The 15109-nt window shown below is 41.5% G+C and overlaps 1 protein-coding gene across 1 annotated transcript in view; it reads right to left on the bottom strand.

The window, feature by feature from the left end:
- LOC133996113 (dolichyl-diphosphooligosaccharide--protein glycosyltransferase subunit STT3B) overlaps window positions 1–14900 on the bottom strand; it is an 85051-nt gene extending 70151 nt beyond the window's left edge. Inside the window, exon 1 of the mRNA XM_062435668.1 lies at window positions 14513–14900. Within this exon, the coding sequence (XP_062291652.1) occupies window positions 14513–14796 (284 nt within the window). The 5' untranslated portion in view covers window positions 14797–14900. The remainder of the gene's footprint in view (window positions 1–14512) is intronic.
- Between the last annotated feature and the right edge of the window lie 209 nt (window positions 14901–15109).

The following is a 15109-nucleotide window of genomic DNA, read 5'->3' as shown; positions in this document are numbered from 1 at the left end:
GAAACAAACGGTTTATCTAATGGCCTGTGAGTGCACTAATGTCTTCTGTGGGTTGCCTGGAGCCACAGTGAGTCATGCCATTCTCAAAGCACTCCTTGGACTTTTTATAGAAGCAGGTTAGCTGCGTGCCAACGGTGCCCACAGTTTCCATGAGGGAAACATGTTCTTGGCGAGCGCTCGCATTACATTCTGCCTTCTGCCACTCGAACTGGCATTGAGATGATAGTGGACAGCAGGTGTTTAAATAATGACACTGACCTAAAAGTACTGGTGGATATAAAAGCTGGACTTTTCTTTTGAATAAATAAGCAAATCCGATGCAAATAAAACCGTATTTTTTCCATATATTTGGCAAAGACGTTGCTGTTTACTAGAAGTTCTGGCTGAACTTCTTTGTGTGCATCTTTCAATGCGTCCATCTATCCCTGCAGGGGTTAAAACCTCTCAAAATGGTTATCAAACGTCTATAATGGGTTTTGTAGGGGCTTTTAACTTTCCTGATTAATTTGTTGCAGATGATTAATTTCAATCTCATTTTCCACTCCCGTTTCCCCTTTCAGCAGAAATTTCACCTTTGCCACGCACACATCCTGAACTGTCATCCATTTTAAAGGTTAACAGCAGAGAGGCACTCAACTAAGAGAAGATCTTGATAAAGAAGAGAGAACGTGTAATGTTTAGAAGAGGGAATGAATAACCTTGCAAAAAAAATCTAAAAACATCAGAAATTCAGTGCAAAGAATAAAAAGACTACCAATAAGGGCTTTTTATTGGTTATCGTTTTGGAGAGGCTACATGCTCTAAAAGTGGAATAAGGAGGTTTAAGTTTTTGCTTTCCTTTGCAGTTTACATTCAATAATATATGATGTCTAGCGCAGTGTTGGTGGTCAAGCACACTGGGCCAATTCCTGGTTGGCTGCTGCATCAGTGGGTCGATGGACCATCACAAAACAAAACAAAACCATACAGTTCACATACAAATCAAATCACAACACCTATATATCTGTACATACTGTATGTAAAAGCCCCCACACCCCTTCCCAACCCCCCTCATGCTCAACCTCATTTCATAGATGATGTGGCTCGCCCAGACTACCTGCCAGCTGCTGTGCTTGATAACCGCAACGATATGACAGCCGTCTGACAGGCTCATCTTTCTCGGCCAGTCACAGATTGACAACCTATTCCAGCTGTCATTCTGTCCTGCTTGACACCGCTCCATTCATCCATCTGTCATTTTTCATCCACTGCCCGAACCCTCTTCCATCCAACTCCTCCCTTCCAACTATTCCTCCATTCGTCTGTTTGCCTGCGACATCAGAGAGCAAACCACCGGGCAAGTCAGCTGTTTGGGCCACCTGAAACAAAGCCGTGGCCTCGGACCATAATGCTCTGTAATGTCACACCAGGTGGACTTGCCAGAGGCTAGGCTGCGGAAATAAAGTCATCCCGTCTCAATGGGCCGATGAGAATGAACACGAGCACAATAGCTGAACAATGGCCACATCTGCACTAGAAAAACAAGAGAGTCAGTGCTGCCAAAATGGAAAGATGACTATTGGCAGACATACAACTGGCAGGGTAAAATTATACTTCTCACTCTGTGTTTTTCAAACAAAACCAAAAACATTTATATAATCAGGGACTCAGGATCTATTCTGAATACTAAAAAAAACCTAAATAAAACATGCAATCCTGCAAAAAACATAAGTAAATTATGATTATATAAATCCATCTTCCAGCATAAAAATTCAGTGGATTCAACACTTGCTTTAATTTAATTACTTGAAGGGACTCTGGCTGATATGCGGCATAATCAGGAGCAATTTTGTGTTTTCATCCCGTTTTGCTTTTCACTCTCTATTACCACGAGCTTATCTGTCTCCTCTACAAGAAGGACCCCATTTATTCCAAACTTCACTGTCTTCTTTTTGCACAGCACAACTTTTTGATGCGTGGGAAATTATAAATCTGGTCTGGATTTTTTTTTTAAATCATTTCAAAAGATCTACTCCTCTTAGCAAAAAAAAATCAATTCAAATATCTTTTTCTTTTTCTTTTTTTAAATTGCTTTGACAATAAGTCTTAGTAAATACCAAAATCTGTGGGCTTTAGCCACTTGATCCCGATACAAATCTTCAGGTTTTAATATGTCCTAATTATTTAGGAGTTATGGTAAGCTACCACTTGGCGACCAGGGATCACATTCAGAATTGAGGCCAGTTCTTTGCCAAATGGGAATAACAGGAACATTCCTAATCCCAACACTTCCCTATTTGTGTGGGAGCAGAATGAAAGCAGGGGACATGAAACTGAAAAGTCCACAGCTCCAGTAGAATACATTAATATTCACAAAAGAAAAGAATAGGATATTGTGGATTTACTGTTGCACCTACAAACCAGAGTTATAGAAGAGGCAGAGGCTGTGTCATTCTTTCCTGCAGGAGCATCATCACTCAGATCAGTTTGAGTTATGGGGTTTAGTTTATCTGCATAGCGATAAAAAGACTAAAAACTGTCTGTGTTGAATTGCAACAATTTCACACAAGCAGCAATTTGAAAACTCAATTACTCACAAAAACTGTGCAGAATTACATAAAACTTACCTTGAAACTAGAAAAAGGCAATTAAAGACTTTCAATTAAGACACAACAGAATCTAAATGACAACAGTACGTGTCAATTAACAGGTGCTGAAAGATAGCCGGCCAATTAGCTAAGCAGGGATCCAGACAATAGGTGTATCAACACAGAATTAAGAAGGCTGATTTAAAGTATGCAGAGGTACCTACATTATTACATCAAGCACCATTGCGTGACTACAACTACCTGACCTTTATAATAGCCTCTACTTTGGGATTTAATTGATTAATCCCGCTCTTCACTGCTGATGCTATACAGCGAATTTCAGGGGGAGTTTCTGCAAAATGTTGGAGGGATTAAAATGGAAGGAAAAATTACTCAAGAATAATCCGAGTTGAGCTATTTGAACTATTCAGTAATGCTTTAGAGATGCTTTAAGCAGCTGATCTTATTAAATGGGCTCTCCTGGTAAGTACAGCTCGTACAGCTACAGAAGACATTCAATTTAACCTGAGGCCAAGACCCGAAAAATAATACATCAACCTTATGCGCCCTGCATGCAAACGTAAAGCACAGATGCAGTACATGTACATATATATATTAACACTCAAACAAAACTGATGAAGCAGTTTTTGGAACAATGAAATCGCTTTGGCTCAACCACCGAAACCTCCTTCAGATTGGATGCCTGGCAGGCATTAGTTTCTTCCACCCCCCTCCGCCTCCTACCGTCCTACCACTGTCTCTATCACTCCTCTTTTCTTCTCCTCTCTGTATGCAGGTGCGCTCGCCCACAGGGTGCGTGCTGACTCCTGTCAGTAAGAGGACAGGGATGTATGATAAGCACAGATCCTCGCTCTGCCCCATTTGCACCCCACCATCCTTTGCATTTCATCCAGAGGGCATCAAGGACCATTTCAAAGGCGAAGCGCAGATAGAAGAGATGGTAAACAGTGAGGCTGAGCGAATATTCGAGGACGGCCTCACCGCCAGTGATCTACAGTAAGCACAAATAAAGTCACAGGTTTCCTCACAGGCAGTTACTGGGCTTTCTCTTCTAAGTATAACTTCACAGGTTACTCCCTCGGGAGAAGCTCTACTTTAGGGTTGGCTCTGCAAATGCATCCTCTACACCTGTTGGTCTTACAATATTTGGTGTTTTACAGGAGTTTCTCAACTGCTGGTAACACAGGTCTAACTCTGCAACCCCTTCCCAATCATAAAACAAAGACTACACCCTGTAAACCCTGACCAGTATTACTTATCCAATACACTGCTGGAAAAATGCGTAGGTGTGTGTGTGTCTATGTGGGTGTGTGTGTGTGCATGGTGCTCAGGGAACTCGAAGTATGTAGACAGACTGCTGACCTGGCACACACACTTGTGCGACTCATGCGCAGAACTATTTCTATATAGAAAACACAAATGAGAAACGCGCTCAAACAGGCGTTTTAAAGTAGTGCCGTCAATTACAGCTCCGCATTTGTTAAGCAGACACGTCGTTCCTTCTGTTTTTCCCCCGGACAAATGGGTTCTGCAGGCTGGGCGGTCACGGAACAACAATCACATCAAACCGCCCATGACAACGCAGAACGAGCAGCTTGACAAAAGCTGCCATCAACCACGCAGGCATCTCCGCGCTGTGTGACACACACAGCATGGATGGATGTGTGTGTGTGTGAAGTTTATCCACTGTTTCCTGTAGATGAGAACACTGGGGATAAATTTAGCTCTGCTACCCAGGTTTGTGCCTGAGCCCATTTTACGATCAGTTCCTGTAAGAGACACCTTATTAAACATGATGCTTTTTTGGAAATGTGTGTCAAGACATATCAGGACTGCACGATATGAGGAAAAAATGTCACAATAAGGCCTCTAACATGACATTATGTGTATGTACTTTCTGAAATATAATCGTTAAAGCACATATCCTGCTGTATCAACATCATATTACATGCTCTTATTTTTCATCATAATAATGACTTTCAGCATCACCGTTGATCACTTTGAACTGCTAATTGCAAAGAGGCACAGCTGTAAGGAAACTATTCAATGATTAGTACAACATGTCCTTCAAACACACACCGAAGCTGTCACAAGTGAACACGACGCAACCCAAGCTGGTGATGTGAAATCAATTAAATGTAACTATAATATGCTGGTTAGTGAATGTGCAGTACAGGAAACACTGCCATCTACACCCTAACTGTAGAGATGTTAGCAGCAGGCTTGGGTTGGGTATAATTACTTGCTTGTATTGCATTGCTACCTTGTTTGAAAGTTGTAGGAGCACAGGATCACAGTCTTCAGGCTTTAATAAAAGGGAAAAGAGTTGAAACGCAGTGCTTGAAGCTGTCAGAGGACAATGCTCTTAAAATCTCATTAGAGTACGACTGCCAAAACTAGCAAGAAGACTGCAGTTCAGAAAGGTGGGGCGGAGGACCAGCTCAAGGTAATTTGTAATGAATAATAGACAAGGCTACGTTGTAGTGTAGCAAGCAGCCGGCTATGCTGAACCTCTTCCACCACCGTGAAATTAAATGTTAAATTAAAAAGGTGCACTGTGTTAGATTCTGGCTGGAAGTTTAGTTTAAATTATTCAATGATGGTCAATCATTTTAAAAGGAAAAATGTCAAATATGTATTTGTTGCAGCTTCTCAAATATGAGGATTTTAAATATGAGGCTCTTATTGTGTCATACATGATAGTTAAGGGCTATATTTGGATTTTAGACTGTTGATTGGACATATATGGCATTTGAAGACATCAACATGTGCTATAAGAAATTATAACCAGCTATCATAACCATTTTCAGACAGTGTCTTGTTTTCACTGCTGTTCCTGATGAAAACGTGGACAAAAAATGTTCAAGGATGAATTAATTAGTCAATTGTCAGAATATTAATCAGTAACTACTTTGATAACCAAATAATTATCTGCAGCTTCTCAAATGATGATTTTTAAGTTTTTTTTTGTGCGTGTGTTATAAATTATAGTAAACTTAATATATCTGAATTTGCACAAAAAGTGACATTTGAAGACGTCACAGTTCATTAGTCGTAGTCATAGTTCATTACTTGTTTCGGCTCATTTCACAGGAGGACGAAACATCAGTTAATGCAGGTTTAATGTTTTGTGCCGATGTGCTCGGAGATGTCAGTTGAGACTGTTTAATTGCGTTTACTGAGACTTCCAAGGTGTCATTGAACATGCCGTCAGCTCAGAGACAGTGAAGCCCGTCAGTCATTGTGGATATCCAGGCAGAGAGAGGCCGATGTGAAGAACCGGCCTAACAGCGCGGCGGCAGAGGAGGATGGAAACAGAAATGAGCCGTTTGTTTACAATACAGCTACTTTTGCTCTTAGATAACATTAAAACAAGACTTTAACATTAATAATCAGTCCTACTTGTTGTCCTGCATTTTAAATCGATGCTTGAAAGCAAACAATATTGAACTGTTTTGTAGTTTTTTCCCCTAGATCTCCTTATCATTGAAATATGACATACTGAAGTTGCAGCTTTATATTAACTTGGCTAGCTTGGCATGCGTACAGACAGTGGCAGCTGCTAGTAGCTAAAACGACCTGAATTTAACCTGCTGTAAGTTTCACTACTGTAGATCTATTAATATGGTCACTTTATTAAGTTTAATTCGGGTGAGAAAGCAGCCAATCCCCAATATGTTGTCAGACATTGTAGAGAGACGCTGCTGCTGCAGCTGTTGGTTGATGAGACAGATGTTCATCTCAGCTGCATGATCTAATGTACTGACTGTAATGTTTCCGCAGCAGTTTGATATTTTGACAATGACATAAGTGTAAGCAGCGAGCCTTACGCTACATTCAGTGAGTATTCATTCTGCGAGAGTAACAAATTGAGCTCCCTCTCTGTGCCGTCACCCTCCATCAAGGCATTTGTGACTCGCGTGGCCTCCGGGCTGCTGACAAGCGTCTCTTGTTAGGGTAGCAATCTTGCCAACACCATCAGAATAGTTCCACCAAACTGGCTGACAGGCTAATTGGGGGACTAGAAAAACTCAGACGTCAGCTTCCCCATTTCAATGTGAATAAATTGACCGGTGCTTTTCACCTTTATAAAGTATACTGCCCTTTTGTTAATGTCCTGGACAGCATTGTGGAATAGTTAATAAGAGGCTGAACGCACAAACTTTTAAATGCACAATCCACAGCTGGAGGAGCAGCTACAAAAACATGCTAATTATTTTTGGAATTAGCACACCTTTAGAAATTAATCTATTATAAATGACACCTTAAAACAAACAATAAATCTGTGTTTGAATGCCTTTCATTGTGCTAGCCGGTGACTTCCCACTGCCTGATGGTCCTGTCTGACAGAAGCAGCTCATCCACAGCTGCCCCTGGTGCCCTGAAACAGATATGTCACCCTCTGTCTCACACACACACACACACACACACACACGCAGTAAAGCTTGGATTCACAGACTCCCCCTGCTATACCTGACACTAGTCTGTTGGGAGCTCAGCCTGGTAAATGGCACTGAATCATTGGGGGCTTGACATCAAGTCCCCTAACTGAGGAAAAAGCAGCAAATAAAAAAGTTCTGCTGATGAGAGACTGACAAAAACTGAATGTGTTAGATGTCTCATGTCCTGCAAGTGTTGTAATATCCGTGACTTGTGTGCAAAGAGTTCTGGCCTCTGAGGCTGGAGTCGAGACTAAAGAACCAGAGTCAAAACAGTCATTACCTTTGGCACTGTGGTACGCCGTGAAATGACTAATAAGTTGCTATGGTAACTCCAATCTACCGTATTATACAAGGACTGAGATAATGTGATTCTAGCCGGTAATGACTGAGGGTAACAGGACACCGTCGCTCGGCTGAGTATTTCATACACTGTTAGACAGTCGGTCTGAAGTTAAAGCAGAGTTCACAGCTCCGGCAAAGTGTCTGGTAGAAAGATCAATCATGGCTTATTCCACATTTTCCCACACTACCGCCTAGGCTTCCCATAAGCTCCAGCTGCAGGCAAAACAGCAGACTACTCATTTAAGTCCAGCCGGCTGCTTTATTATATTAATGTTTGTGTGCATTTACGACCACTGGCCTCTGCTTCAAAACAATACGAGCATGATCATAGAGAAATGGAGAAATGTGCCTATCTGTCTGCTCCTACACATGCTCTACATGAATGTGTGTGTGTGTGTGTGTGTGTGTGTGTGTGTGTGTGTGTGTGTGTGTGCGCGTGTGTGTGTGTGTGTGTGTGTGTGTGTGTGTGTGTGTGTGTGTGTGTGTGTGTGTGTGTGTGTGTGTGTGTGTTCAGCTGAGAGGTGGTGTCCTGCAGAGTACAGTGCAGAGAGTTGTCTTCAGTGTTTGATCAATATTAGCAAAACAACCGATGACAAAAACACAGACAGAGGAGATCCTCAGTGGAGGAGATACTTGACGATTAGAGCCAAACAATTTAGTAATTTGACATTTTGTACAATAAAGTTTGTTGTCAAACTGTAAAATGTCATGCCTTCATTACATGTGTTTAACCCTGACCCTAACCTTAACCCCTTTATATAATCTTTATAAATATAAAATTATGGGCTGACATATCGATTTTGGAAGTTTTTTTACTCCTTAATATCGGTATCGGCCCCATAAATCCAGTATCAGTTGGACCCTATTGACGATTCCACACTAAGTATTAAAAAGTCCACTGACAGCACTAAATTTTTTCACACATACACCACACAGACATTTATAGGTTTAATGAATAAATGAATAAAAGAATGATCTTCATTTACAGTAGAGCTTTTAACAGCAGAGCTTCAACACTCAGGATGATAGTGAAGATGAAAACGACTAAAAGTTGAGTTGATTCAGTAGATTCACAAGAGTGTACCAGAGGCCACGAAGTGTGGGCTTTTATTTGGGGGCACACATGGACTCTGTGGCTGAGTATTTTTTCCCCATTGGCTAACTCCTCCATATCCTCGTGGAAAGCTCTACACTTCACTAGCTAATGTGTTGCTGTGCCAGCAGCTGCTCCTGGGATGGCCTAATCTACTTTTAAACAGGTGTCATGTTTTTGTGTGTGTGAAAAAGACAGAAAGAGAGCAAAAGAGGGTGTGTGTGTGTGTGTGTGTGTGTGTGTGTGTGTGTGTGTGTGTGTGTGTGTGTGTGTGTGTGTGTGTGTGTGTGTGTGTGTGTGTGTGTGTGTGTGTGTGTGTGTAAGTGAAAAAAGCCCACACCTAAAAGCTGCAAACCCCTCACTAATTTTAGCAGGCTTTTTCAAAAGAGCTGAGGTGGTAACAACACTTGTGGGGGGGATTTCTTTTTCACAGCACTTAACAACTTTCAGCAGCATAGGATGTATTATTAAACGGGTCAGAGGCACTAAAACATCCTTTCTGATGTATTAACTGATATGAAAGTGTTGCTTGAGATGTAAGATGATGGTACAAAGCATCTTTGAAACTGCTGATGTTTCAGGGGTTAAATCACACTTTAAATCACCAATTAACGATCAAAAGCAGGTAAAATAAGTGGATATTCTCTTTGTGTCGCACAAGCAGTAATATCACTGCCTCTAAAAGCTCTGCTCAACTAAACCAGGGGTTACTTTGGATGTTTTTTTGGATGATAACAGAACCAATTTTCAGATTTGTGATTCCTAAGAGAAATTCAAAAGGAAATTCAAGAAATTCTCGAGGAGAGGCAGATGTAAAAGAGAGCTGAGAAGGAAGAATAGAAATGAAGATGTGCTATGATACTTTTAAAGCATGTTAGGCAGCTTTCCAGCAGCTCTTAGGATGAAAATTTTATCCTAACATGGTCAAATTGCTGATGTGAGGATGCGTGCACAGCAGCAGATGGCACCAACACTACAATCCCAACTGTCTCTAACCATAACTGTCTCTCACCATATCTTACCATATGTGCATTATAATCACTGCTATAATGGATTATGCTGTGATTATAAACTACTCTAAGCAGTCATTGGGTACTATGAGTAAAGACAGAAAAATATCATTAAATCCTATGTGTTCCCACCCGTGGTCTCGCACCCTGATCTCCCAGACCACAGACTGCTATGCTAACGAACCAGCCAAAGAATTAAGCCGTTGGCCGACGTCCAGCACATCTAGTCATCCGTGGTCGTTACTCTCGAGGGGGCACGGCCTGCACTGTGACATTATGCAACAACCACACACAAAATCCAAAAATGTATTTATATGTTAACAGTTCATAAGAGAAAATGAGTACTGTTATATTATCTATTATAGTTATGATTTCTATAAAGCATTATGAATATATCACTATAAATATACAGTGCTATAAGCAGATTATAACAAATTATTAGTATGTTTATAATACATTAGAAAGATGGGCTTCATAGAAATGTTCACAAACTAATACTGTGATAAAATTACAGTTTCTGAATTGATATATTTTACTATATATAAAGACAAAGAAATATATGGAAATGCTATCACAAGTTACCGAACTCCAAAGTTACTCCCTGAAATTATAATTAGCACTGATTCCATCTGATTGATCAGTATTGGTGCCAATACCGGCCTGGTCAAGTGGATCAGGTATCTGCCATTCAGGTTTTCTGCTATTATTCAGTCACAACGGGCCACAAACTCAATCTTTGATGCCACAGCAATCCCTGATCTCATGTTACCTCACATTAAATTAAATCCAAATGAGCTGCACAGTTCTGATATTGGATCGATACTCTTGATACGACTTGGGGGGGAGAGATAAAGTAGCATCACTGCATCGTTTAGTTTAAGCTGCTTTATTTGTGACAAACACTTTAGAAACTTAAGTATTTAATCATATAAAGCAGCCGAACCTTTGGGGCTTTCTACATGAAAAAAAAAGACTGAATCGATTGTCAAAGGCGACTAATCGATACATCAACTTGTCATTTGAGCGTGTGAGTTCAGCACTAAAAGCGAACATCCTGTATGACACACAGGCCAGCAACCATCCAGACCTTGAACAAAAATCCAGTCATGCGAAGCTGAAGCACTTCTGATGCTGACAGGTCGTAGAGCGAGTGAGAGTGTAAATGTGTGTGTGTGTGTGTGTGTCTATCTCTGCTTGCTAAAGAAACTCGTATCCAGCTCATTATTTGCTTGACAGAGACGATGTCATCCTCCACCCACCTCCTCCTCGATCCACTGTCAGAATGGACTCTATTCCCTGACATAACCAATGTGGGAAAAAGCTTGACAGCTCCTCCGATACATACTTGTGTGTCTCTCACCAAACAGGCCTCAGTCTACTTAAATCTTCTTTGCACTGATTCAATACACACACAAATATTTTTCTTCTGGAGGAGTAGAGCACCAGCAACTTGGCAAATAAGAGTACTATTTAACAAAAAGGGATATATTTGTACCAGCAGGGTCAAAGAGTTGCATCTCCAGGAGCTTAAGTGTAGTAGTAAGTAGTCATAAAACAGTCTTAGCAGCAACTATCCTTTGACTCACTGCCTTATGAGGATTGAGCTGCGATTGGTTAAAGAACGTGTAATGCATTTTTAAGTCAGGACACAACTTTTCTAATTACTTTCACAAATGGAAAAGACAAAAAAACTAAAGCCCAGCTGGTGCTAAAATGATCAACAAATATTAGGAAACTAAAATCAGCAGAGCCAGATAACAGGCACGTCATAGCAGGGGCTCATATACAAAACATCAGTGCAGCTGGTGATGTTTGCATTGTGCAGAATATGCCTGACATTTCAGTGCTTATCAATTCAATCTGGATTCTTTAAAATTGCCAGCTTGTTAAATGTAATGGTTAGTTGCAGATAATTTGAAGCTCTTTGCAGACCTAGAGAAGGGAAATAAAAAAATCAATGACAGCATCTATGCATTCAGACAAAAACGGCACTAATCATGTGCATCTAGGAGTGTCAGACGCTTCCAATTAGGGCTGTGACCATAACTGCATCACCGTGGGGTTGAGCTCATTACCGTCATCACCGCAAAAACTATTTTTTAAAATGTCAAACACGACTGGATGAGGGTATGTTTGGAGAATCTGTGTTGCCTCTGCTTTCTCTGGGATCCAGGCCGCAAGACCTTGGCATCACCCCATGAGAACAACCACCTAGAGGGGACCCCGAAAGCAGCGCCCGGCAACCGAGCCAGCATCCAAGCTAGGCTAACCCCAGTCTTCCTCGCCATCGACAGCAGACTATACTATGTAAGACTGCTTCTGACCTCCCAGATAGACAGGATAGCTTCATTGTCCAATCAGACTTGAGGTGGTGGCCTGTGTGTTTATTAGGGCTGGGTATCGGTACTCCATACCTTTACGGTATCAACCTAAATAAATCGATACCAAGTAGTATCGAAACACCTCCCATCAAACGATACCTGCAATCGATCCTTTTTGCAACCAGAGCTAGAAAATATAGACTATCTGTATTTACTTGCTAACAGCCAACCAACACAAGTGTTCTTCGATGAATAAATAATAATAATTTGAAGACTGGTTCAAAATGTATTTGTGTGAAAAATCTAATCGTTTAGATGTAGAGGAATGGCAGCATTTAATGTAATTCAATGCTTCTATTCATATGATGGATTGGTACTGGTATTGTAATTTTACACAGCCCCAATGTTTATATTAACAAACAGCGGTGTATGAGCTTCTAGCAGTCAAACATAAACCTTTTTCTCTATTAAAATGATTTTAGTACTGCGATAAACCACCAAACCGTGAGGACACGTTGCTTTTTCACCGCTGTAAGAAACAATCCATACCGTCACAGCCTAATTTCCAGTTATCAGTGTTTTCCCCCCCCCCCATTCATTACTGTTGAAATTGCATTACATGATTCAAATAAGCATGCTTTTTAATTTAAAAAAAAAAAAAGAACCTGGTCTGGTCCTTTCGTCAAAAGTTAATTATAGAGCATGTAAGATGACACATTATACCAGAAAACATCTTTGAATAATCGTCCATTTGGTAACCTTGGCAAACAGAGTGTTCACAACGAGGTCAACATTTTAATGTGTAAATCAATACAAAAAAACTCTCATGCTAAGACTACTAGACTGTACACACACTGACACATTCCCAAGAGTTCAGTGTTGTAAAAAAAAAAAGAAAGTAGAGCAATGGTTCTTAGCAACATGATCAGGATTACACATGAAGCCAACTAAAGGAGGGGAGAGGGAAGGGGGTGCTGCAAGATTTATGAAGAATAGGCAAATGTGAATATTTCTGGTGTAAATCTCTATCTTGATAAATGAATGGATAGAAATATTTCCCTTATAAAAAAAATGATGACCATTTGCAGCTTTAATGCTTCTGCCAACAGTTAAAGGAACTATCCAAAAAATACAAACAATCTAAAAATCTGTGGCTTTGTTGCTGAATGTGCCATTTTGCACCATTTAAGCCTACAGTACAACTGACGAGCACCGCTTTGTTTTTCTCTGTCCAAAAGTCTTTAAAAAATGTTTTAGACTACTTGATGTTTAGATGCAGACTAGGCTTTGAAACGTCTGAATATCACAGAATGCCTTTTGCTTTCTTATTCTGTGACATGTTGCCTAAAAGCTGTGGAGTTGTAGCTCTGTAACTGCGGAAGCTTATGCCACTTTATCGCTCCCCACTGTCACTGTGTAGTGTAGCAAAAAAATACCATAGCCATAGGTTATATACCAACTGTGTGACCACCCAGGATGATAATCGGATATATGAAGGCTGAAAAATGGAAGAATGCAACCCCTATAAAGAATGTGTAACACTTGGGACCAATCTCATCACAAAGCTAAGGTCATTCCTCGGTGCAAATCCAAAGGCTCTAAGCTCTCAACCATGTCGAAATGGTGACCCCCTCTCCAAACCCCAAAGCCTTGGCCCCTTGGCTATAAAATATAATCAAGTTATCAGCGTAATTAAAGAGGCAGGTGTCACCCTGAGCAAGATGGAGAACCTGTCCTTGAAATGTAATAAATGAATGCATCAGCCAGTAGTGTGCTGTCTGGTTGAATTGCCACAGGAGAGGAGTGTTTGGGGGGGGGGGGGGGGGGGGGGGGGGTGACAGTGCATTGCAACCAGGCGGACACTTGTGGGAACCATGTGACACTGTTACAAAGCGGAATAATCCTGCATTGTGATGACAGACACACCAGACCGGATCAATTGGCTTCCGGGTTAAATAGTCTGCTGTCATGATGAACGCCGGCTGTAATGTGCGCGAAAAACCTGGTTGTCAAATGTGCTTTTCACTACACACAGTACAAGTTATAGCATCAGAGGGAGAGGGGATCTATCCTAGTAGTAAAACATCCTCTAGCAGTCATACAGAGCACTGCTGAAGCCATAAATCCCCATATAATATATATATATATATATATATAAGAAACTATTTCAACTTCACTCACTCTGAATTGAGTTTGCAATGCATTAAAAGTCTCTCCAAGCAAAGAAAAAGCATGCATGTCTTTCCTTCCACTTATTCGCACATCCTCACTCGAAGCAAAGTTGTTCCTGCAGCTGGAGGCTCAATGCAGCTTTTTTTACTTTTCTGACAAGTGGAGACGCAAAAAATCAACAACTTGACCAAGCAGCAGACTAACTTAGCTGCATGTCATTAGTGTATCATCACTTTTTTTTTTTTAAATGTCAAGGTCCCTCTCTCTGACAGACTCCACATATATATTCAAAGTGTTTGCCTCCCCCAAGGACATCGGAGTAAAAATCCCTTCTTTTTATCACAGTATGGAAACACAACTATTAATGTGCACGAGGAGCTGACATTAGGCTGCATGCAAAACAACCACTGTTATAAAGTAAGACAGACAATAAAGTGAGAATTAATATAACGATTTGACTGACCCTGCAGGAGCAACCCGGACCCTCTCTACTAGATGCTTTTATTACCCTCTCTACAAAGCGACCATTAAAAAGCAAGCTTACCAGGGATCAAACTCGTGGATGATGCTCTCGAACCGGATCACCGCGAAAAGTCTGGAGCTGAAACCGGCCAGGCAGGCCAGAAAAAGGATGCTAAAGGAGAGTAAAGACTGCCACCCTGCTGGTTGTGTCAGTCCGCCAGACAGGCCTCCTTTGCTGCTGCTGCTGCCTCCTCCTCCTCCTCCTCCTGCAGCCGCGGCACCGGGTCTGCTGTTCCCGTGCACCGAACTCCCGGCATTGGTGGACGCTTTGTGCTTGCCGTCGCTGGCTGCGTGGTGCTCCGCCATTTCTGCGTAATGTGTACGGTCGGATTTGCTCGGGTGTCCCTGCACAGCCACGCTCCCGTGTCTTCCTCCGGTCCGTACTGTCGTAAAACTCTCCCCCTCCTCTGAGTCAGTCAGTCAGTCAGTCAGTTGTCTTTTTTTCCTCCCCCTCTTCCTCTGTATCATGTGCACACCTCCCCTCCTCCTCCTCCTCCTCCGTTAGTAAATATTTAATTCAGTATCGCTACTCTGAGAGACAGACGGTACATCCCGAGACTCATACTCATGCGCCACATACCGAGTCAATCCGAGACACGATTGAATGCCGCTGGAAACG

Source organism: Scomber scombrus, chromosome 16, assembly GCF_963691925.1.
Source record: "Scomber scombrus chromosome 16, fScoSco1.1, whole genome shotgun sequence".
NCBI lineage: Eukaryota > Metazoa > Chordata > Actinopteri > Scombriformes > Scombridae > Scomber > Scomber scombrus.
The sequence above is the reverse complement of the archived record's forward strand: the minus strand, read 5'-3'. Positions and strand labels throughout refer to the sequence as shown.